This window comes from Mustela putorius, unplaced genomic scaffold (genome assembly GCF_011764305.1).
Source record: "Mustela putorius furo isolate JIRA1106 unplaced genomic scaffold, ASM1176430v1.1 tig00000224_pilon_pilon_pilon, whole genome shotgun sequence".
Lineage (NCBI taxonomy): Eukaryota > Metazoa > Chordata > Mammalia > Carnivora > Mustelidae > Mustela > Mustela putorius.
In genome coordinates, this window is record NW_025421321.1 from 33,742,805 (window position 1) to 33,768,285 (window position 25,481).

General features: G+C 36.8%; 1 protein-coding gene across 1 annotated transcript in view; it reads left to right on the forward strand.

The window, feature by feature from the left end:
- Positions 1-25,481, forward strand: part of ACTR2 (actin related protein 2) — a 39,359-nt gene that overhangs the window by 8,109 nt on the left and 5,769 nt on the right. The window contains exons 2-8 of the mRNA XM_004742078.3: positions 372-482; positions 5,945-6,160; positions 9,703-9,775; positions 13,722-13,858; positions 15,490-15,639; positions 19,852-19,997; positions 24,497-24,629. Of these exons, the coding sequence (XP_004742135.1) occupies positions 372-482; positions 5,945-6,160; positions 9,703-9,775; positions 13,722-13,858; positions 15,490-15,639; positions 19,852-19,997; positions 24,497-24,629 (966 nt within the window). The remainder of the gene's footprint in view (positions 1-371; positions 483-5,944; positions 6,161-9,702; positions 9,776-13,721; positions 13,859-15,489; positions 15,640-19,851; positions 19,998-24,496; positions 24,630-25,481) is intronic.

Sequence of the window (25,481 nt, forward strand, 5' to 3'; positions counted from 1 at the left end):
TCTTAGCATTTGTTGAGTGAATCTGTTTCTCACTTGTATGACCACTGTGTGCTGAGATCTCTTTGAGGCGTTGGGCTCCACCATGAACTGCCCAGCTTAAGCTCCCTGACTTTCTGAGACTTTCCCTGTAGTAGGGAGACCTGCGCACTGAATAAGTAGTTAACTGGTAAATAAACATAAACTCTGAAGTAGTCCATGCCATAAAGGAAATAAAAGGAAGATAGAATAGATTGGGTGACGACTTCGGATAATTTGAAAGCACCAGAAGTTTAAAATATTGTATAAATGTGAAGTGGTATTTTCCAGATGCTCTCTTTAAATGGACATGGTAAATACCTTGACACTAATCCATTTTTACTGTTCTCTTTCAGTTTGTGAAGTGTGGATATGCGGGCTCTAACTTTCCAGAACACATCTTCCCAGCTTTGGTTGGAAGACCTATTATCAGATCAACCACCAAAGTGGGAAACATTGAAATCAAGGTAATATTTTATTTATTGATAAATGAGGATTAAAACTTGTGGGGTGTTCTTTGAATTAAGTAGTTATAAGATACGATACCATGATAAGCAAAGAGGCAGAATTTCTTGTATTTTTAATTTATATCAACACTTGAAGAAAGACACAAAAACTGATAGGCCATTACTCTCTGAATGGAGTAAAACTCAATAAGATTTTTATGTTGATGTGAACATTGTATTAGGGACTTAAAGCCCTTATTACATATAATGTTTAAAAGAAATCAGCCTGATATTTTTATGTCTTTCAGTTCCACATATTTTTCATTATATGTTAGTGTCTCGTTGGGACCTATGACTTTTCCTTCCTTCTCATGGTCTGATTCTCCTACTTTTTAATATAGCTAGTCAGGAAAACACAGGGTATACATTTTATTGGTTCTTTTTTTCACTAATAGAGTAACTGATTTCCATAAGCTACAGGAAGAAGGTGCTCACATCTTGAGTTGGCCTTGCATTATTGCATTATTTCTCTTACTGTAAGGAGAGCAGAGGAAGGTTGTCATGTATTTAACGTGAGAGATTGGACATTAAGGATGAGAGATTTTTCTCTGTGTTAAAAAGACTGGAAATGAAGTGGGAATTACAGTATTTTAAAAGAAAAGAAAACATAACAATCAAAAGGACAGTGGTCACCAATTGACTTAAATTCTTTAGGTGGCCTCGGGATGAGATTATAAAAAATGCAGTCAAATTTAAGGGCCATTTTACTGAATTATTTGTGAACAAGCTAGCATCGTTGATCCTATCTGGACAGTCTTTCATAGAACTTCAGTTAGATTATGAGTCATTTGAAATACCAGTTAAGTGTACCTCTTTGGGACATTTGTTTGAGATACCTAGGAAGGTAGTAATAGCTAGAGAGAGACTTGCTACTTGGTAGCTCTCTGCTCTTGGTACTAGAGAATTGAGTTACATAATGAGTATAGATGCCAACCGAAAATGAGGTTCCGGGTTACATTTTTAAAGATTTAAAGTAGTGAATGATTCTGGCCTCTGTTTACAATCAAATGGGACGTTCAAAATGATATTTTTTTTTTCAGGGTCTTTTGGGAAATTTGGGGGGGGGATACCTTCTGTTTTTGTCAATGCCTTACATTCTGATTGAATTTAATCTTAAATGAATGACCTAAAATTTAGCCAATACCAGTGATAAGGACAAGCTTTTTAAATGAAGTTGGAAATCACAGTTTTTATTCAATATTAGGCTTTTAAAGAATGTCTTTTTTATCTACTTTATGGAGAATAACATTTTTGAGGTATACAGATACATCACATATTAACCATTTTAGTCTCTAACATGGCACAAATGATTACATATCTTTTCACTCCCACTTTCTTGCTTTTTAAGGCCAAGTGATAGAAATGAAACTAGCCTATATTCTAAGACATTTTTGCTAAGGAATTCCCTAGTAGCATTTGCTTGTATGGTTTGTCATTCTGTGTTCTGTTGGCTCATTTCTGTTCAATCTGCTCAGTCTTTTAAGTCTCTCAAGTTAATTTGTTCTTCCAGTAGAAAATAGTAAAAGAAATCTGTGTCAAATTTAACTTGACTACTAGAGCTTAGAAAAAAAACACTCTAAACTCACCCTCTACCTACTCAACTATACCTTTTCTGTTATTTATTTTCCTTAATTAAGGTTCTTAAATTCAATAATGAAGTAAAGAAATTTGACTTTTTGGGATTCTTGTGCCTAGTGGATTGACTTATACTTTTGTGTTTTGTTAGCTGAAATGTGGTGATAGACTAAAAACTGGAAATTTAAATTGTTTAATGAGTTAATTTTCTTTCAGGAGTAATAACTGTCCATGTTAATTTGGCCCTAATTATTAACTCCGTAAAATATAGTACTGCATCTGACCTCTACCTAATTTGTCTCTATTGCTTGTATGTTTAAAAATTTCAGTGAGGATTTTATTTAGGCCTTTTCTGACTCTTACTTCTACCTTCTCTCTCTTCACCTTTCTTGACCTGTTGAAGTAGAATAACAAAAAGATGGTAAGTGAGGTTACACACATGCTCTCTGTTTGTTTTCCACTTTTGCTTGATGGGACAGTAGTTGTTGTTTTGTGTCCCTGTAGTATTGGGGAGGGGGGTAATTCCATATTTTAATTTTAAGTACTTTGATTTTTAACCTTTTTCATTGCTTCAATTTGGTAGCAACTAATTAAGTCCTGTACTTTCCTGATTGCATACAATGGACCATACCAGAACTAATTACTAACATAGTTTTGAATTATTTTGTGTTTCTTGTAGACGAATGTTATAATTAAAATGGAATGTGGTGTGCATAATATTAGAAACCAAGTAGCTTTATTTAGAATACGTGTGATCCAGAGAATTGTGGTGAAGTTGTTACATTTGGATAAATCTATTTTATTGATCAATGTTAAATTAAACATTGCCTATCATAGTCTATATGTATTTGCATCCAATTGGGTAGTAAATGTGTAATAAGCTGAGTAAAACTTTGATATGCCAATGACTATAGATAGTAAAAAGGGAGGAAAAGAGATTGATTTGTTTCTTATACCATTTCCATTGATGAGCAGATTTTTACAACATTATCTGAGGATAAGTAAGAAAAATGTGAAAGTCTTACAAGACTTTTCCATAAACAACACACCTTCCCCCTAAATAAATACCATTGTGTGAACCAGAATTTGAACTAGAAGCTGGGCACATCCCAGACAATTTGCTCTCTTTATATTTTTCTGTGACAGTCCTTAAGTGCTTCAATAGTAGGTGTTTTCAGGTTTGTGTGTTTTTTATATTATTTGTAAGCAGTTTTGACAAAGATCAAGCATTTTTTTAGTGATTTGTATTTTAACTAGTAACAGTATCTTTGTGGAGTGTTCTTTTGGATAAATGAAAACATTTAAATGTGGAAATTCCTATATTTATACTAAATAAAAATCATGATTATTCTTAAAATCTCAAGGGAATTAAGTGTATACTTGTAGAGAACAGTGTAGGCTTTATTAACAAACTTTTTTATGGAATTTCCTTCTTAGGGATTTAATTTTGGTTTTAAAATGTGTTCACTCAGTTTTCCAATTTGAGGTGACATGGTTCAGAATAATTCTTGGCAAATAAAGCTACACTGCCTGCTTTTCATAAAAGATAAATGCCTTTGAAAGAGCATCTCATATAGTTACTGTGATTTCTCATTCTTTCAAGTAACAGGTGGTAGTTGAGGCTTTAAATCCAGGGGTGGGGTGTGTGGTAAAAAAAAATCTAAGGTTCTGAGGTATAAGGCAAGTCACATAAAGCTCTTGGCATTTGTAGTTTTTGGAAGTTGAAACATTCTAGGGAAGAATATATATTCTATGGTTCTTTTAATTAATATTTTAGATACAGATAAATTTTTGGATTAGGTGCTGAGCTACTTGAGAATATTTGTACTAATTTCATAGGTTAATACCTGTTTTCCATTTTAACTGTTCTTCCTTTTTGTTCAGAGGGATTATAAAATATTCAATGCTAGATGTTTCTTTAAATTAATCCTTTATATATGTATGCTTTAGAAGTAGATGGATGAGACTTTTATTTTGAATTGGTACTGGGTCAGACATATGTAAAACCGTATTCTTGCATGGAAATAGAAGTAAATATTCTGATGAAATCAGATCAGACTTATTCTAAATTTGATGAGCTATAGTTATGAATGTGTATTGATTATATAAGCCATCTAATTAATTTATTAACTTTGTACAACACATAGAATGATACATTCTAGAGGAAAGTAACAAAATTGTGTATTATATTTGTTAATTGTTAAAAAGTTAAAAAGTAATGTAAGTGACCATTTGTTAATGGTTAAAAGTAATATATGTTCTTGTAGGTGTAGATTCCCCCCAACATTTGATTAAATGTTTAGAATGTATAGCAAAGTTGAATGAATTCTACAGTGAAACCCATATACCCATCACCTAGATTCTAACACTAATATTTACTCCCCTGACATACCACTTATTTATTTATTCATCCCTCCATTAGTCTATCTCATTTTTTGATGTATTTCAAAGTATCAATGTACTTCTCCTAAAGTAATTCAAAATATGCATGTCATTGATTAGAATTCACAGATGCAGATTTTTAATTTTCCATTTTCCTATCAGATTATTTTAAACAGTTAATATTTAAGAAATTCAAGTATTTATGTTATGGTAAATTAACTTTATAAGAAATTAGTTGCGACAGAGACGTTTTTGTAACGTTTCTAGCATCTGCTTTAACTTTGTTTTTCCTTTTTGTTGTTGCTTTCAGTGGATTTTTCCAGAATTCTTTTTTTGAGCCCTCACCCTGGTTTACCTCTGATCTTTTTTTAAATTGTTACTTTTAAAAGTTTTAAACTCACATATATTTAAACCTTATTTTAAGACATTTTATGTTAATTTTAACATTTCATTTCCCCATGTTTTAAACTTACGGTGTTGTAGCAACAGTAGCTATTTCTGATAGCTTTTTTAAGTTGAATTAATCAGTATATGTAGAAATCAGGATTATTGAGTAGCTTGAATAGCTGATTTTTAAAATACGCTTAAATTCTATGACATCATTAGCCTTATTATACATAGAAAATTTGACTTTTCAAATGTGGGTCATCTTAAGTATGCTCTCCTTGGAGACAAGACTTGTGAGTACTCTGCTTCTTGTGTGCTAGCATAGTTTTCCAGTATTATACTTAAGGTTGGAAATGTTGCTCATAAGCTAATTTTTAAACATTGTTTCCCTATGTCTTAATTTTTGGTATGTCTACAAATTTCCATTCATCTTGGTGAGACATATATAGAAACTTAATTTCAGTTCTAACTGAGGCATGTGCAGGTGGAAGTTTGTGAAATTTGCAAGTAATGTGGTGCATATCTGCATTATTACAATATAATAAAGAGTCATTTAATTTTTAACTTTTTTCATTATGCTTTGTTGTACATTAAAACGTATCATTTACACTTACCATTTCAATATTTAGTACAAAGAACTGTGCTGCATGCATTGAGCATTTTTCTACAAGTTTTTTTTCCCTGATGTGCTATTTCACATATCACAGGCCTTATTTTTTGAACATTTGAGCAAAAGAAACAGATGAAACCTCATACAAAACCCTCCAAAATATGAAAATGTGGGGTTTATTTGTGCTAATGCTCTTCTTTTGGAAGCATATGTATTGAAGGTAAGGTCCATTTATTGATTTAAACCACATTGTACATAAAAATTTATTATTCATGATTAAACTCTCCAAGGCATTGTTCTTGAAAGAAAAGATTTTTTAAACTTGTGGAATGAAGAACTTTATCTGAAAGTGCCAGAAAAATTAAAATTAAATTATTCCCAAGTTTTCCAAAATATCATGGGAATGTAATTTTCTGAAGATATTTTATGCAAAAATTTGGCCTAAAGCCTTGATATTATAATTTTCTAGGATCTTATGGTCGGTGATGAGGCAAGTGAATTACGCTCAATGTTAGAAGTTAACTACCCTATGGAAAATGGCATAGTACGAAATTGGGATGATATGAAACACCTGTGGGATTATACATTTGGACCAGAGAAACTTAACATAGATACCAGAAATTGTAAAATCTTACTCACAGAACCTCCCATGAACCCCACCAAAAACAGAGAGAAGATTGTAGAGGTAAGTTTTCAAGTGGGATGTGTATATATGTCTTTCTGTGATGTGACGTTACAGCAGATGTTCTTTTACCATTGCTATTAAGAATAAAGGAAATGAAAATAATTGTTTCCCCCCCAGATCCTATTTATTAAGAACCTAACTAGTCATTATTTCTAAGTGGGATATATTAGTAAACAAAATCAAGTCCTGTTGCCATGGAACTTGTTCTGGCAGGTGACACCCACCCCACCTCCACTGCCCACAAAGTAAATTAACTGAATGGTTCCTTAGAAGATAATAGATGCTAAAGAGAGGGAAAGAGCAGGTTAAGAGGAGTGGGGAGGGGGGTAACATTTTTCACAGGGTGTGAGAGTAGGCATCGAGAGAAGGTGATGTTTAAACAGAAAGTAAGAGAATCAGCCAGAATATGTTGGGGGAGAGCATTCCAGACAAGGGAAGTAGCTAGCCGGTGTGAAGGTCTTAAAATGGGAACAAGCCTGGTATATTAGAGAGTCAACAAAGAGGCTAGTATGGGGGAGCAGTAGGAGATGAGGTTAGGGAAATAATAGGGCCAGATCATCTAGGGCTTCACAGGTCCTTAAAGAGAATTATTCTTTTACTCTGAGTGAGATGAGGTGCTGTCACGCAGAAGGGACATGCTCCAGTTTAGGTGTCTGTGGCTGCTGTGTTGTGAGTAGACCATAAGGAGGCAAGGGTGGAAGAGAAACACGTTTGAAAACTTGCAGTTACCTAGGCAGAAGATAATGATGGTTAGGATTCAGGGTAATAGCAGCAAAAGTAAAGAGAAGTGGCCAGACTGTGAATCTATTTTTAAAGTGCCACAGCATTTTCTGGTGCATTAAATATGGGTAATAGAGGAGGGGAGAACCAGGGATGACTCAAAAGGTTTTGGGATGGGCACCCAGAGGATAACATTACCATCAACTGAGATGGGAAAAGACTCAGATAAGTAGGATTTGAGGGCAATGGATCAGGAGTTAAATTTGGACATGGTAGGTCCTCATTAGACATCCAGTCAAAAATGTCAGAGAGAGGTATCCCCCACTTTTCGAAAGTTCATGTTATGCCACTTTACTTTGACCAGAGACCTACATTAGTACCTGTTTTCACTAACTGAAAGAACTCCGAAGAGGATTTTCACTTAATGAGAAAGGGGAAAAGGAAAAATTGCATTCAGCAGTTTTTCTACAGTGAGCTGTTAGAGGCAGCACACACCCAGAGCAGAGAGAGTGGCGGCACCAAACTCTGACCCTGGAACAACACTCAGCATCGCGGCATCAAGGTGCCATAGCTTTGAACTGTGTGTATGAGCACCTGTGCTTTATCTTGTTTCATTTTGTGCATCCATTAGCAAGATGTGTCCTAGGTTATCAGAAAAGCCCAAGATAGGTTATTTTCGGGGTTTGGGAGCTCTCAATTTTCCATATAAACTAATGGTAATTGCTTCTTTGATTTACATTTCAGCTTTACTTAAGGTTTCATAGGAATATTCTACCTTCAGGTAGTGGGGAAACCTGTAAAAGATCAAGTTCAGAAGAAAAGTCTGAGGCTAGAGAAAGAAACTTGGGAGTCGTTCACCAGGGAAGTGGGAACAGACAGTAGTGGGAAGGCTAAGGACCAGAGAGGAGGGAGTTAGCGAGAGGAGATTGAAGGGCCCTGGGGGAAGCAAGTATAGAGAGCAAGAAGTCTGCATTCTTCCGAGTTTAGAGAAGTAACTTTTCAAGGTTGTCTTTCATTATATTTTGTTTTATATGAGGTAGGAACTGTATGACTTTGTCTTGTTCTATTTGAGGTAAAAGCTTATAATAATGGTTTCTGTCTTAGTAGCTTTGCAGACACTGCTCTACATCTATTTAGCTGTTGGTGGAAATTTTAGAAGGATTATACAAGAGATTATTGCTGGACAGTATTTTTAAATTCTGGATTAAAGCTTAAGTTTTATATTAAATGTTTTAAAAATTTAAGATCCTGGTTTTAGTTACAAAATCCATGTCATTCCTTATGGCTTATATCTTACTACTACTTTTTCCCCTCCTGACCACCCCAGAACTGTGAAAGATGGCCGTTATTATATTAGTTCATATTTTAGTTGCAACTTATTATTTCTAAGTGATTTATAACTACTAATACTTTTTGTGATGGATAAGTAGTCATTTGTAATTGGTATTTATTTTTAGTAGGACATTGTAAAATCAGCTTAGAGGTACTTTTGCATTAAATCAAAAGGTTCCTCCTGCACATGTTAACCACCTTAGGAAAGCAACACAACATCAGAATGAAAATCAAGTTTCCTTTCGGATGAAAAGTTAGAAAGATGACATTATACTTGGATGCATCTTCCACTAGCTAGCTATTTGACTAGGACATGTTTGTGGTTTTTGTTTGTTTTTTTATCTGCGAGACTGACAAGAATTGGTCTCACTGTGCTATAAAGTCTCATTTTCTTTTAATATTCTTTTTTACTTGTGAGTACAAATTTGGCTGTGACTGGTAATGCCCTACTTTAATCTTATCCAGTAAGTTCATTTAGTACTACAAATATTTTCTAATTATCTTACAAATAAAAACAAGTTCTAGTGGACTTTGATGATGACAAACACAAATACAGCTTAACTCTTCCATTTTCTCCTGGCTGGAGAGGGGATATGGTATAAAATACAGGTTGGAATATCTGGTTTCTTAATTGAGTACTGGCTAGATTAGAATATCTGGTTAGAATATCTAGTTGCTTAATTGATGAATATGTATTTCAGAGTAATAACATTTAAATCCTATGTAATTCTCATTGTGATCATTTATAAAATTTCTAGGTCACTAGATCTACCCAGTGGTAGTCAGCCCTGCCAGGCAAGCAGTGCTCCCTGTAGATGAGAGAAAAAGGATGTTCCAGCCCACCTGGATTATAGAGAATGAGCATCGTTGTGACCAGAGAGGGCACAAGGAGACTCCTCCCTTTAGTGTAGCTCAGCTGAGAGCGGCGCCACAGCCAGGGCTCAAGCCGGGAGGGTGGGTGGAACAGCTAGGCAGTTTCTGTATCTGCCAGCATTCAGGAATTACTGCATATATTTTTGGCTTCCTGCCCTGCCATTTTACTACTTTTTTTTCTTTTTTTTTTTAACCAGTTGGGGGTAGAACTCTACTCTTGGCCCAGGTTAGGACAAAGGGATGGGAAGGTCAGCAGTTGAGCAGTTTCTGTAGTTTGTCCTTGAATTAAAAGATATTTTCATTAAGGGACATCATTAAGAAAGGCTTGTTCAGATGCGAAAATCTTTCTTCCACTCTAATTAGCTATTAACCAAAATATTCAAAAATCTTGGCTTTGTAGCACTTAGGAAATACTTGAGGACTCCGTGTACATCCAAAAATCTGTTCGCCACATTGGAGCTCTGTGACAGCTGAGGAGAATGGAGGACTCTTTTAGGTCCCTTTTGATTCTGTTTTGGCAACTAATCTACTCTGTAACCATCAAGAAAGCATAAAATATATACGTATTATATAACTTCTAAATACCAGCATTTCTTTCTCTCCTTTTGCATTTTCAGGTAATGTTTGAAACTTACCAGTTTTCTGGTGTGTATGTAGCTATCCAGGCAGTTCTGACTTTGTATGCTCAAGGTAGGTGAAACTTAACTTTTAGAATAATCAACTCAGGGCATTTTATATCAGAGGAATTTGGTTTGTCAGTAAGTTGTAAATCCCAGAAAAGCACAATATTTATATATTTATTTAAATTTTTTCAAATATTTACTCAAATATTTTCATAATTTCTAAAATTAGTCAAATAAAATACCACATATATTTTTATTTTCTTCATTAAGCAATGAAGGACTTACGGCAAAGAGAACTCAAATTTTCAAAAATTTTTTTATTTTTTTTATTAACATATAGTGTATTATTAGCCCCAGGGTTTCAGGTCTGTGAATCGCCAGGTTTACACACTTCACAGCACTCACCATAGCACATACCTTCCCCAGTGTCTGTAACCCAACCACCCTCTCCCTACCCACACCCGCCGCCCCCCCAACCCTCAGTTTGTTTTGTGAGATTAAGAGTCTCTAATGATTTGTCTCCCTCCCAATCCCACCTTGTCTCATTTATTTCTTTCCTAACCCTCTACATTGCCTCTCAACTTCCAATATCAGGGAGATCATATGATAATTGTCTGTAAAAGTAGGAGGTTCCCTCTTTTAGAACTTTTTTTTTTTTAATTCTTTTTTTAAAAGATGTCATTTATTTATCTGTCAGAGAGAGAGCGGGAGAATGAGCAGGGGGAGCAGCAGGCAGAGGGAGAAGCAGGCTCCCCACTGAGCAAGGAGCCCGATGTGGGACTCAATCCCAGGACCCTGAGATCATGACCTGAGCCACCCAGGCATCCTAAACTTTTTTAAAGTAAAAAAAAAAAAAAAAAAATTTTTTTTTGTAAGAGAACCGAGGAAGCAAGTTCCCTGCTGAGCAGAGAGCCCGATGCGAGGCTTGATCCCAGGACCTTGGAATTATGACCTGAGCTGAAGGCAGAGGCTTTAACCCACTGAGCCACCCAGGTGCCCCAAAGTAAAAATTTTTTATGCAGTGAAGAATGAGCTGGAATTCGTCCTTAGAATTGTCAGAGTTGGGGTGCCTGGGTGGCTCTGTCAGTTAAGCATCTGTCTTTGACTAATGTTGTGATCCCAGGGTCATGGGATTGAGTTCGGCATTGGGCTACCTGCTCAGTAGGAAGCCTGGTTCTCCCTCTCCCTCTGCCACTCCCCCTACTTGTGCTGTCTCTCCTGCTCACTCTCTCTCTCTCTCAAATAAATAAAACCTTAAAAAAAAAAAAAAAAGAATTGTCAGAGTTTAAAAAAAATACAGAGATCCAAAAAAGGTTAGTATAAAATCACACTTGTTATATACATAGTAGAGGAGAAGGTCGACATTTGGAAATGTCTTCCTAACTTTTATGTTTTCTTGGTGCTGCCATTAGTAACTGCATCCCTTTCTGTTGCGAATAAAAATTGGTCATGTGGGGAGAGCTCTTTATATTCTGATAGTCTTATTAAGAGAATTTATGGGGCTGTCAAATAGGTGCCACACAGCCCATTAGGCACTTGAAATGTGAAGATACCCTCAAAGAATTTAGAGTCTAATAGGGAAAAAGATACAGAAACAGATAATTTTGACTCAGCATGACAAAGGTTTCTAAAGGAGGTGACACCTGAGCTAAATCTTCAGCCTTAGTCATTAGCTGTGTACTTAGAAGACTCACTGTGGTGACCCATTTAATTCTAAGCATGGATTAGTAAAAAACACCTTGTAGAAATACTTGTTGGCTCATTAAACTGTCTTCAGTACAACATATAGATACTTAGAAAATACTTGGGGGAATTAAATTTTCAAAAAAGTTTTGTTCATTCATCAAGTGGAATGTACCTTGTGCTGTGTTTAGTGCAAAGGACATGGCAGTGAGTAAGGTCTTCTTGACCTTAACGTGATTATATTCCAGCTATGAATAATTTTCCTTTGAAGAAGGAATTTAAAATCACTTGTTACTTTATAAGGAGTGTTTACCTGCACTGTGGTAATTTTACTTCATTTTTAGAAAAATGAATTCCAGAAATTATTTTAGAAAATACTTTGGAGGGGCGCCTGGGTGGCTCAGTGGGTTAAAGCCTCTGCCTTCGGCTCAGGTCATGGTCCCAGGGTCCTGGGATCGAGCCCCACATCGGGCTCTCTGCTCAGCAGGGAGCCTGCTTCCTCCTCTCTCCCTGCCTGCCTCTCTGCCTACTTATGATCTCTGTCTGTCAAATAAATAAATAAAAAAAGAAAAAGAAAATACTTTGGGAAAAAAATAGATAACTAAAAATTGGGGGAATCTAAGCTTTGAAACTGGTGATAATAGTGTCATTTGGGTGGTGAGGATGGACAGTGTTAATAAAGTGAATTTTTGTTTAAATTGTATTTGAATAAAACTGACCATAACAGATTTTTCTAGCAGTATTCATGCATTTATTTCCATCCAATGAGAAGATACTGTCTTTTAATTCCTGGTATTTAGTCATTTTTTGTATAACTATTGAAGCCTTAATTGTGAGAAATGATAGTCCAGTAATGATCAAAAGAACTCTGACCCGCAGTAAAATTCTCCTTCTAAACAAGGTGGCTAGTGCTACCAGTTATCCCAAGGTAGGAAGAAGCATTTGGAGCCATGGAAGGCTTGTGAGTAAGAGAAGTGACATGGTGGTTTAGAAAGCTATTGAAGGGAATTGATTGGAATTAGGGAATCTGGAGGTAAGAGTTGTCAGGAAAGGTGTAAATGAAGAGGTATGAACTCAGTTGAACCTCAGAGAATCCATAGGAATTGAAGTGGAAGAGCGTATACTCAAGTGACAAAATGGTGTGGCACTGAAAATGGGTCAGATGTGTACTTCGAAAGGCTATTCTGTAACCTGGTGGGAGTGGGAGAAAATAGGCTGCAGTTGGATGGGAAGGTCTGTTTGGAAAATAAAATGTAAATCCTACTTTAGTTGATATTACTGGGAGTGTTTTTGAATTAATGATGTGGATTCCTCTTTTTTTTGCAATGAAATGTTTTTCTTGTTGAAAGGAATGCAGCATTAAAAGGCAGTAGATGTGGGGCGTTTGGGTGGCTCAGTGGATTAAAGCCTCTGTCTTCAGCTCAGGTCATGATTCCCAGGGTCCTGGGATCAAGCTCAGCAGAGAGCCTGCTTCCTCCTCTCAGCAGAGAGCCTGCTTCCTCCTCTCTCTGTCTGCCTCTCTGCCTACTTGTAATTTCTGTCTGTCAAATAAATAAAATCTTTTAAAAAAAATTGTTAGACTAGTAACTATTAGAAAATTTGAGTTAGAAAAAGTTTCATCTTTTCTTTTTCCCCTAAATTAACCCTAGTGCAGAAGGTAACTTTTGCATTCCTTTGTAGTTTAAATAGTATGTATGGGAAACAAGGCAGCTTCTTTGCTGTTCTTTTATTAAAAGGTTTAGCTGACATTGTCTTTCTGGTTTCTGGTGAATAATTAAAGTGATCCTTTGGCTTGCCAAGGTTAATTGTTCTCAAATTTCCAGCTATCTAGTATCAATAGGAATTTTTCCAGGACACAGTTTTGAATATATTATTTGACAAAAATAATAAGCACATTATTTCAGCAGGTTCACTATCAACTTGTATTTATCTCTCAAAATGGTTTTCCTAAAAGTTACAATGATGCTTTAGAAAATTCCACTTCAGGGAAATTCAGGGATCAAGATTAAATTGGAAAGAAAAATAAAGAATTGTACTGAGCTTTAAGAACATGTTGTGTTTTTCAGTTCTGGGTCTCAGAGTCTGTTTCTTCCTATCTCTTGGAATAGCACACAGATTAAAAGGTCTCACAAGAGGCATGTGTGAGAATACTCACTTTAGTGTCTAGATGTTAGAAGTAAACTGCAAAATAAATAATAAAGAAATGCTGTCTTCTAGACCATTCTGGTTGGTGAAGTTTCTAGTTTGGCTTCTGTACTAATTTTTGAAATTTGCTGGTTCTGATTTTTCTGATTTGGCTTTTTATTTAAAACCTCATGGTTCTCACACAGGTTTATTGACTGGAGTAGTGGTGGACTCTGGAGATGGTGTAACTCACATTTGTCCAGTGTATGAAGGCTTTTCTCTCCCTCACCTTACCAGGAGACTGGATATTGCTGGAAGGGATATTACCAGATATCTTATCAAGGTAAGCAAAAGAAGACATCATAGAAATTAGCTTTTGTAGTTTATATTTACTAACTTAACATATTTGAAATAATCCTCTCAGGATCATAGCAGATCTTCTGCACCACTGGGGGAATGACCCATTTACCCCATTCATTATTCATGTAAAAATCCATGTAGAATTTACACACATGCTGTCTGGTGTGGTAATGAGAATAGAATACATCATTACATAATTATGTTTGCTAATCCTGAAGACTTGGTAGTGAAATAGAAGAGACCATAAAACTTTTTGAACAATAGAGGCAGCCTTTTCTGCCATGAAACCTTTTTTTGAGGGGAGCCTGGGTGGCTCAGTCAATTACATGTCTGCCTTGGGCTTAGGTCATGATCTGAGGGTCCTGGGATCAAGTCCCTTAAGCAGGAAATCTGCTTCTCCCTCCCCTCCAATCCCTTACTCATGCTCTCTCTCTCTTTCAAATAAATAAAAAAACTTAATGGGCCCAGTTGTACCAGACTTCAATATTTAGTAGTTTTCATGGAATATATCCAGTGTTTAGTGTTCACTATATATTAATGTTTACTTCTAACTATAATTAGTTACAATTTTTGTTAAAACATTGCTGGAGAAAGTATATAAGGCTGTTATTTAGAGGTATATGTATATTTTTAATATTGAAAAACAAAGTTTAGACTAGTGAGTTTATTCTCTCCAGGTCAGTGGCTCTCAACCAGGGGTAATGCTGCCCCCACCCCACCCCCGGGACATTTTGCAACACCTGGAGACATTTTTCATTGTTCCAGCTGTGCAGGAATGCTACTAAACATCCTACAGATGTTTAGTGGGGGCAGTCCCCACAACAAAGAATTATTAAGGTCCACAATATCATTGGTGCTACTGTTGAGAAACTATTCTAGGGTGATGTTTGTGCAGTAAAATAGGTTGTATAAGTCTTTATCTTCACATGGGGTTCCATTTGTCTCATTTAGAGTAATAATGAGATTAAACTAATGAGAACTATAATACTCTTGTTCCAGGCCAAAATTCTGTCTGAGGAATATCTGAGGGTTTTAAAGTTTTTGTATGAAAAGTCCAATTTGGGGTGTTTTTTTTCTGTTAACTTGAATTATCTTTATTTGAAATTTTTTCTGTTAATTTGAATTCTAATCATTTATTTCATTGACAAATACTCTTGCCCGTCTACTATATGTCAGACATAATGCTAGAAGTAGGGATAAAACTTTTTAAGACCTAGGGATATTTCATGAATATGGCATTGATTGAGCAAATGGCAGATTATAGGAGTCCAGTACTAAAATAATATTCATCGAAATATTTATTTTGATTATTTATCAAAACTATCTAAACATTAGCACTCAAAACAGTCATTTTTTAAAACTAGCTTGGTTTTTTAAGCTTACTTTACCCATTTATTACTCATAAACTGTTAAATCTTTCACTCTCTGCGAAGGTGAAATATAAGTCCTTTCATGGAAAATACTATTCCCATTTCTGAAATATTCAGTAAGACCTAAGGATCCACTGTCCATTGCATTTATTACTGACTTGAACTATTTAGTGAGCAATGAAAGCTTGCCAGGATTTAACTCATTCAGATTAATTGTGAATTTGCTACTGTTTTTTTGTACCAGCTGCTGCTTTTGCGAGGATATGCCTTCAACCATTCTGCTGACTTTGAAACAGTTCGCATGATTAAGGAAAAATTGTGTTATGTGGGGTATAATATTGAGCAAGAGCAGAAGCTGGCCTTAGAAACCACAGTATTAGTTGAATCTTACACAGTAAGTATTTTCGATATTTAATACGTATGTGGTTTTAAAATGGAGCACCATGATTATTGATAATGTGCTTAAGTAGGTTTTCTTAGAATCAGTATTTTTATTTTGAGTTGTTAGAGTATGTATGTGTGTGACTTTTAATGTCTTTCTACAGTAAGATTCTTTGATTTGATTATTTTAGGGCACCATATAATGTGAAATAAGGCAAATCATAAATAGCTTTTCTACCTTAGGATGTAATTAGATAAGAGATGTTATTTTGAGATTCTGAGATCTAAAATAGCACTTTTCAACATGTGTTTTGCAGAGTGTTATTTCCCTGAGATGTTATTAAGTAATTTCACAAAAATTAAAGTGGAGTTTACATTGTCCAATAAGTTTGGGATTCAGTTTCACTTTACTGAAGAGCTTCTCAGAACCTTTGATGTGCTTAGTATGTGTATGTCTGTGAGAATGTGGTAAACTGCCTGTTTCTCAACCTTATTAGACTACAGGATTCTAGCATTTCATAAGACTCCTGTTCTAGGAAGAGTACTTTGAGAAGTGCTCATCCTATAGCTTTCCTATAATAATTCAGTAGGTGGCAGTCTTTTCCTGACTTCGTATTTTCTTAATGAACTGTTGAAAACAAATGTTAACTTGAAAGTAAGATTGAGAACCCAGTTATAGGTTACACCAGGAGAGTAGATTCTACCTGATTTTTTAATGTATTGTTAAGTCTATTATATTCATCTGGGTAGAAAATACTTCCATATCTCATCTTTGATCTAGTTATTACTAAAATGAAATCAAGTAATGGGCAATAAAAACAAGTATTCTTAAACCGTTTGATTCATGCAAGCTCTGCATATCACAAATATGTATGAAATAGACATTTTAAAAATTATTGTTAATTTTTATAAATTATATTGTTTTATTTTTTAAGCAATACTGATCCAAATAATTTATAAGCAACTTATTAATCTCCAGATCTGCCCTGGAGATTCTTTTCTGAAGCTTTTTTGATAGTTCCTTTAGATTTATAATTTTTCATATACCTGACTTGTAAGAAAATGGCGTGAGACAAAAAGATGAGAGAAATAGAAATGTAAAACATGTTTTATTTAATTTTTCCCCTCCTTTCTCAAAGAATTTGAGGTGGGTTACAAAAATATACACAGGTGACTTTTGGGGCGCTCTCTCCCTATGCAATGTATAACTTTTGACTCCCTCAAAAATTAACTACTAATAACCTACTGTCATTGCCTTGCCAATAACATAAACAGTCTAACAGGTATTTTGTATGTTAAATGTATTATATACCATGTTCTTACAATAAAGTAAGATGGGAAGAAAAGAAAATGTTACTAAGAAAATAATAAGGACAAGAAGATACATTTACAGTACTTTACTGTATTTGTTGGAAAAAATGTCCTTGGACCTGTGCAGTTTAAACCCATATTGTTACAGGGTCAGCTGCACAATAAATAAAAAACAGTAGACTAATGAAACTGATGAGCAAGTGAAGAGGGATAAGGAGAGACAAGTAAAGGATAGGATAAGATTTGGTGCAAAAAAATGAGAATCCTACAGTCATAATAGGTAGGGGTAGGGTCTAGAGGTTGGTAGCTCCTAGGCCAGGTGGCCCCATGCTGACCAGCAGCCAGAGTATGGAAAGAAACCACACCCTCGGAGAAGCTGAAGTATGAGCTACAGAGGTTTTGCCAATAACCGTGTACTGTATATAAAATTTTTCCAGATATTTTGGGTGATTTCATGTGGTTTCTAAACTCACCTGATGGGTTTTTTGTTTTTTTAAGAGTATTTGTTTGAATCAGTATCCTTGGGGGTTATTTGTTTGTTTTTTGAGTGTTTTTTTTTTAATTTGATACAATTTATTAAAAGAGTTTGTGGAGGTTTTGAAAAATATGATTACTTTTGCTTGTATCTGTAAACATGGAGTAAATTTTTTAAGGAAAAAAAAAAACCTTGGCTTTGTGGTACTTTGTCATACTGCAAAGTCATTTTTAGAGTCCAAATACAATTACGGTAGTCATATTATTATAAATATACTGTGAGACATGTCACTGTAAGACTAATTCTGGTGTCTCCTATGGAAGTGGGTCAGATGCCAGCATACACCAGCATGCTTATAATTTAGGTCAATCCAATGAGTTGTGAGGTGGTTTTAAGAGAGGGAGGGGCACCTGGGGGGCTCAGTTGGCTAAACATCTGCCTTCAGCTCAGGTCGTGATCTCGGGGTCCTAGATCAATCCCTAGCCCATCTCCCGGCTCAGAGGGCAGTCTGTTTCTCCGTCTACCCCTGCGCCCACCCCCCCACCAGCTCATGTGCACACTTTCTCTCTCTTTCTCTCTTTAAAAAAAATGGGAGTTTTTTGGTGTTTGCCTACTTGGCTTAGTCAGTCGAGCATCCAACTCTTAATCTTGGGGTCATGAGTTCAGACCCCACATTAAAAAATAAATTAATAAAAATAAATAAATAATAAAATATATTAATGAATAAATGGGAGTTTTTACTTATCATTTCTCATTTAATTAAATATAAACATGACGTGTGACTGTCTGCATACACAGGGTCATGTTGTAATGATATCTGACCAGTTGTTTAAATCTTAATTTGCTCTGTGGGCGCCTGAGTAGCTCAGTAGGCTAAGCATCCGAATCTTGATTTCAGCTCAGGTCGTGCTCTCATGGCCGTGAGATTGAGCAGCAGACCAAGCCTTATGTTGGGCTGCACACTGGGCATAGAGCCTGGTCAAGATTCTCTCCCTTTCCCTGTTCCACTCCCCCTGTATGCATGGGCTTTCTCTCTTAAAAAAAATCCTGGGGCACCTGGGTGGCTCAGTCATTAAGCATCTGCCTTTGGCTCAGGTCGTGATCCCAGGGTCCTGGGATCAAGCCCCACATTGGGCTCTCCGCTCAGCAGGAAGCCTGCTTCTCCCTCTCCCATTCCCCCTTCTTGTGTTCCCTCTCTCGCTGTGTCTCTCTCTGTGGAATAAATAAATAAAATCCTTTAAGTAAGAAATCTTATTTGCTTAAGTTGAAATTATATTTATCCATTATTTAAAATTTAATAGGATCTAGAGGGGAGCCTAGCTGGCTCAGTTGGTAGAGCATGTGACTTGGTCTTATGAGTTCAAGCCCCACTTTGGGTGTAGAGATTACTTAAAATCTTAAAAAAAAAAAATTTAATAGGGTCTAGTAAGTAGGATACAGTAGAACTGCTTAATAAAAAGTAATCTTGAGGCACCTGAGTAGCTCATTCAATAAGTATCTCCCTTTGGTTCCGGTCATCATCTCCTGGGATCAAGCCCCACATTGGGCCCCCGGCTTGTGTTCCTGCTCTTGGAGTCTCTCTCTGTGTCAAATAAATAAATAAAACCTTTAAAAATATATATTACAGTAATCTATCAGTGTTTCTTAAACTTTTCTAATCATAAAACATTTTTTGGATTACATGATTTGACAGAAGTTTTACACATGATATAAACTGTTTTGATGGCAAAACAGTAAAGTTGCACAGTGCAATTATTTGGTAAAAGAAATTATTTAAAATTTTTAACTGAATGTGTCTATGCTACATAGTAAAAATATCCATAAAATAAACCACAAATGTGTTAAAACAGAGAAACAGCATTGACACCAGCCAGTAATCCAAATGCAGTGGTTTATTAATTCTTCTCTTTTTTTTTTCCCCCCCTAAGATTTTGTATATTTATTTGACAGAAAGAGACAGCAGGAGAGGGAACACAAGCAGGGGCAATGGGAGAGGGAGAGAAGCAGGCTCCCTGCTGAGCAGGGAGCCCAGTGCAGGGCTCTGTCCCAGGACCCTGGGATCATGACTTGAGCAGAAGGCGGACACTTAATGACTGAGCCACCCAGGCACCCCTTAATGCTTCTTTTTTATGCTTAGCTGCACACAGCAGTGGAACATGACACACTCATGCATTCATCACTTTTTTCAAGAAATTCCTGATGTTATGGCATGTTCTGCATTTAAAAAACAAAACAGCATGATAATAAAAACTGTCTAAATGTATTTTATTTCGTTTGTTTTTTTCTTTTTCAAAAATTCATTTTAGGAGAAACATATTGCTGATAATGATTTTGGTTATTGAACAGATGTGTTTAAAGTACTAGTGTTCTAAAGAACACTGGGAAATTTTTAAATAAATATGTTTTGCTGACTAATACCTGGTTATTCTTGGTTTCTAGCTCCCAGATGGCCGCATTATCAAAGTTGGGGGAGAGAGATTTGAAGCACCAGAAGCTTTATTTCAGCCTCACCTGATCAATGTTGAGGGAGTAGGTGTTGCCGAATTGCTTTTTAACACAATCCAGGCAGCTGACATTGATACCAGGTACATCATAAGTGCTGGTTTCAAAGTTATTTATCAATAGATAGAGTATGTATAGTTAAAGTGACTAAGTTGCCTATTACTTCACTCATGGTTTTGAACAGTTAAGGGAAAAAAATTTTTTGAGGGTGACATTTGATGTTGGATATATATCACTGTGTCTCAGAAACCACCTTAAACTTTTTTTTAAATAATTCAGAACTTAAGGAAAATTTCCCAAGAATAATACAGAGAAGTCATGTATACTCTACTCAGTTTCTCATTCTACTAATTTTAACATTCAGCATGTTTATTCTATCATTCTCCCTCTCTTTTTTCTTGAGCCTTTTGAGAGTATGTTGAACATGAAAGTCCTCTTTACTCCTTGATATTTGCTTTGTATTTCCTGAGAACAGAGTTATTCTCTAACTAGCTGCAGTGCTGTTTCTGAGCTCAGGAGAGTGATTACTGATCTGCTATTATCTGCCACCCATTTTTCAGTTTCGCCTACTGTCCCAGTGATGTCCTTTATACAGTTTTTCCTTTCCCCAGGAGATTATCAAGTCTAAGCTCACACAGTGTATGTAGTTGTCATGTCTTAGCTTTTATCTGTTAAAATTCTTCAGGCTTTCATGACAGCAACATCTTTTTAGAATACAAGCCAATTATTTTAGAGAATTTTTCTCAACTTGAGTTTGAGTGTTTTTTCATGATTAGATCCAGCTTATGCATTTGGGGCTGGAATACTACTGAAGTGATGTGTCCTTCTCAGGGTGTCCCATCCAGAGATGAGTTGTTTGTTCCTTGTTGGTGATGTTAGGATTAAGCTCTTGGTGAAGTTTCCTGTTCAGTTTTTGTATTTTTCCTTTCTTAGTTTGTAAGTAATTTGTGGGAAAGTACCTTGGGACTGTATCGATCTCCTATTCCTCATTAAACCCTGCCCCCTGGGACACCTGGGTGGCTCAGTTGGTTAAGCAGCTGCCTTCGGCTCAGGTCATGATCTCAGGGTCCTGGGATCAAGTCCCACATCGGGCTCCTTGCTCAGCAGGGAGCCTGCTTCTCTCTCTACCTCTGCCTGCCTCTCTATCTGCCTGTGCTCACTCTCTCTGTCAAATAAATAAATAAACCCTGCCCCCTCACCCCTTTTAGTATTGTTGATGATTCTTGCCTAAATCCATTTTTATTGTGCTCTCAAAAAGGTAATTTTCTAATTCTGTCATTCTTTCTATATTTATTAATTGGCATTCCAGCATAAGGAAGCGCATTGCCTCGTTTTGCTTGTTATCAGTGTGAACTCATGATTTTGTCCAGTGATTCTTTTTTTTTTTTTTTTAAAGATTTTTTATTTATTAACCCATTGAGCCACCCAGGCGCCCTGTCCAGTGATTCTAATCTGTTACTGTCTTTATTTATTTTGATGCTCAAATTGTTCCTGATTTGGCCAGGGAGAGCCCCTTCAAACACACCTGTGTATCCTTTGACATGCTCTTATCTCTTTGAGCACATTCTGTTTTGTAGCACAGGATAGTCCTGCCTTAGCTTTAATTTTTTAGGTAAAACATTACCATCTAGTCAGAACTATATAAAAAGCATATTTTGGGGGCGCCTGGGTGGCTCAGTGGGTTGAGCCGCTGCCTTCGGCTCGGGTCATGATCTCAGGGTCCTGGGATCAAGTCCCGCATTGGGTTCTCTGCTCCGCGGGGAGCCTGCTTCCTCCTCTCTCTCTCTCTGCCTGCCTCTCTGCCTACTTGTGATCTCTCTGTGTCAAATGAATAAATAAAATCTTTAAAAAAAAAAAAAAAGCATATTTTGAAGTATTACTCTCCCAGCCCCTTGATCTCTACCCTAGTCTTCCTCCCTCTTACAGGTAAATGATCTCATTAGCTTGGCTTTATCCTTTCTGTGTTTCTTATTTGTTCTTATACAAAACGTAGCTTAGTATAAATGCTTTTTTGCACTTCACTTCCTTCACTTAATATATCCTAAACAATCCCGACCATTCCTAGAGATTGTCCTTTTTTCCTCAGTGTATACATAACATTTGGTGAATCTGGGTTATGTAGGTAGATGCCAGTATTTTTGTAGACAAATAATGCTGCAGTTAATAACCTTTTGTACAGTATATTTTTGTACTGTTGGGCATATATAATTTGAAAACATTTCTAAAGGGAATTGTTGGGTCTGAGGGTAAGTAAATGCATATAGTTTTGTTACTGCTCAGTTCCCCTGTCTGGATGTTAGGACCCTTCTTCTTCCCACCAGTAATAGATGAGGGCACCTGTGTGTCCCCACAGCTTGGTCATAGTTTGGCAACTTTTTTTTTTTTTTTTTAATTAACTTGATAGACAGATCACAAGTAGGTAGAGAAGCAGGCAGAGAGAGAGGGAGAAGCAGGCTTCCTGCTGAGCAGAGAGCCCAATGCGGGGCTCGATCCCAAGACTCTGGGATCATGACCTGAGCCGAAGGCAGCGGCTTAACCCACTGAGCCACCCAGGCGCCCTGGCAACTTTTTAACTTTTATGCCAGTCTGATGAGTGAGATGATATTTCAGTGTAGTTTCAATTTGTATTTTACTTAAGAGAGAAGTTAAACATATTTTTCTATGTTTAGGGCTGTTTCTGTCTTTTTCTGGTGAATTATCTGTTCATGGCTTTTGCTTCTGTAGAATTTTTGTAATTTTCCCCCTCAGTTTGTTAAAAGCTCTTTTTATATTATAGCTCCGTGATATTTATTGCAGGTACTTTTTCTGATTTTCCATTTGTCTCTTGTGTTTTTTGGCTATCCAAAAATTTTTATTTACTTATTAAATAAGTTGATAACCTTTCATTGCATCTAGAGTTTGAGTCATAGTTGAACAGCCCTCCTGTACATCCAGGTTATGGAGGAATTCACTCAGAAGCATTTTGTAAAAAGCAAATGTTTGCTTACTTGTGTGTTTAACCCTGAGTTAAATAACCATCAAACTAATTTTTGTGGGATGGCGGAGGAGCAGGGTAATAATGAAAAGTAATAAAAATAGCAAGCCAACTGCTTATAACAAGCTATAAACTTAATGTGAGATGATCAAAAATCTAAACCTCTCTTAGTGGGGATTAGGTAGATGCTTTTGTCCCTCGACTTAATGATCATTAATAGTAAAATTGGACTCAAAACATATACCTATTGGTGGTGATTGAAGTGTTGGCATTCCCAAAGAAACTGGAGTCCAGTTCAGGACCTTACAACAGAGCTAGCATTGGGAAGTAGCACAGCTCAGCTCCGTGTGTTCTGCATGTTGAAGGTGTACCTGTAAATGCTCGTGGGAGCGGACCATGTGGAGCCATAGCTCAACTGCATGTGCTACACTTGTGTGCGGAGCTCTGCAAGTGGGTGTAAAAGCCACACGCTTCTGTAAGCTCCCCGGGGTCATGATAGGCTGAGCCGTTGGAAGCCAGGATGGATGAGGCCAAAATAGCTGTGGCTCAGCTCCTGAACTTCACTAGAAGAGTTCCTCAGACCCTCACTTAGTTATGTTACTCTTATTATAGAGGCAGCTATTTTATTTATTTATTTATTTTTAAAGATTTTATTTATTTATTTGACAGAAATCACAAGTAGACGGAGAGGCAGGCAGAGAGAGAGGGAAGCAGGCTCCCTGGTGAGCAGAGAGCCCGATGTGGGACTCGATCCCAGGACCCTGAGATCATGACCTGAGCTGAAGGCAGCGGCTCAACCCACTGAGCCACCCAGGTGCCCTGGATGCAGTTATTTTAGATTTGACTATCTGGTATCATAACCGGTAGCATATTTAAAGAAAGAGAAGGCTGCTCTAACAAGGAAACTCGCCAGTCTCACCTAACATAACAGCACCTAGTTCCAAGGCAAAGGAACAAAAGGGAAAAAGAACAAAAGGCAAATGGAAAAATTGGGAAACAACTGAAATCATAGTAGAAAATGGTTAGTTATGGTAAACTTCGAGAAGCACTGTGATGACATACATAGTCCAAATCATGGAAGTTTGTGATGTTAACTCTGGTCCTTGTTAAATGCCCAGTTGCAGGGGTGCCTGAGTGGTTCAGTCAGTTGGGCATCTGATTCTTCTGATTTCAGCTCAGGTTATGATTTCAGGGTCATGAGATCGAGCCCCACATCAGGCCCTGAGGTCAGTGCAGAGTCTGCTTGTCCCTCTCCTTCTTCCCCCATGCCCAGCTTGCTCTCTCTCTCTCAATAGAAAAATAAAAATCTTTTTTTTTTTTAAGTCTCAATTATATTTGCAGGACAATGTGTCATGTGCTTTAGAAGCATTCTCATTAAAATTATAATAAAATAAGTATTTTACATGTAGAGAGGGTTTGTTATCTAATAACAGCATTAATAACAAACGTTTGTTATCTAATAACAGCATTAATAACAAACCTTGCGATCCATGTTGAATTTTATTTAATTCTCCCAGCAATCGCTTGAAACTGACAGATATAAAAGGAATGCTGAAAGACTGTTTTTCTCATCTGAAACCCCAAATGATACCTTTTGTGTCTTTCTAGATCTGAATTCTATAAGCACATTGTGCTTTCTGGAGGGTCTACTATGTACCCTGGGCTGCCATCACGGTTGGAACGAGAACTTAAACAGCTTTACTTAGAACGAGTTTTAAAGGGAGATGTGGAAAAACTTTCTGTAAGTATCAGTCAATAATCCAGCTGTTAACATACTTTTTAAAACCCTATAAAGTAGCTTGTGAATCTTGACAACCACCAGAGGGAGCAAGAAGTCTTCCTAAACAAATTTTTAATGAAGTCACATGCAGCCTTGAAGAGATAGAAGTAAATGGTTCAAGGTAAGCTCTGTTTCAGAATGGTTGTACTGCCTGGTCACCTCTGTGGTCAGTGGCTGGAGGCAGTGAGGTCCCAGGCCACATGTTCTGGTTCCTCTGTAACAGACAACCTGGAGCCTAGGTGCTTCTAAGGGCACAGGAAGAACCTGCCATATAGTATTCCTTCCCCCAGCCCTTTTCTGTGGGGATATGTTCAAAGGCTCCCAGTAGATGCCTAAACCGCAGATAATACTGATTCCCCCCATACAAGAGCACTTATGATGAAGTTTAATTCATAGATTAGGCCCCAGAAGAGATTAACAACAACAACAGCAACAGTAAAATAGGACAGTTACAACAATACACTGGAAAAAAGTTATATGAGTGTGGTCTCTGTTAAAATATCCTATTGTACTATACTCACTCTTGTGGTGATGTGAGGATAAAATGCCTTTGTGACGAGATAAGGTGACAGGAGTCACGCAGGCCTCGTCATGCAGTGCTATGTTGGCTGGGCCATCTTCTGCTGCCAGACCATGGGTAACTGAAACCACAGATAAGGGGCGACTGCTGTGTTATGGAGAGAGAAATGCCTCTTGGGGTTTGGGGGTTCTTTTTAGCTAACTTTTCGGATATGTAACCAGCCTTCATTGCTACTCTTGGACTGTCTCAAATTTCTGATTCTGGATTATTTTTCTGGCTATTTCTTGTATACG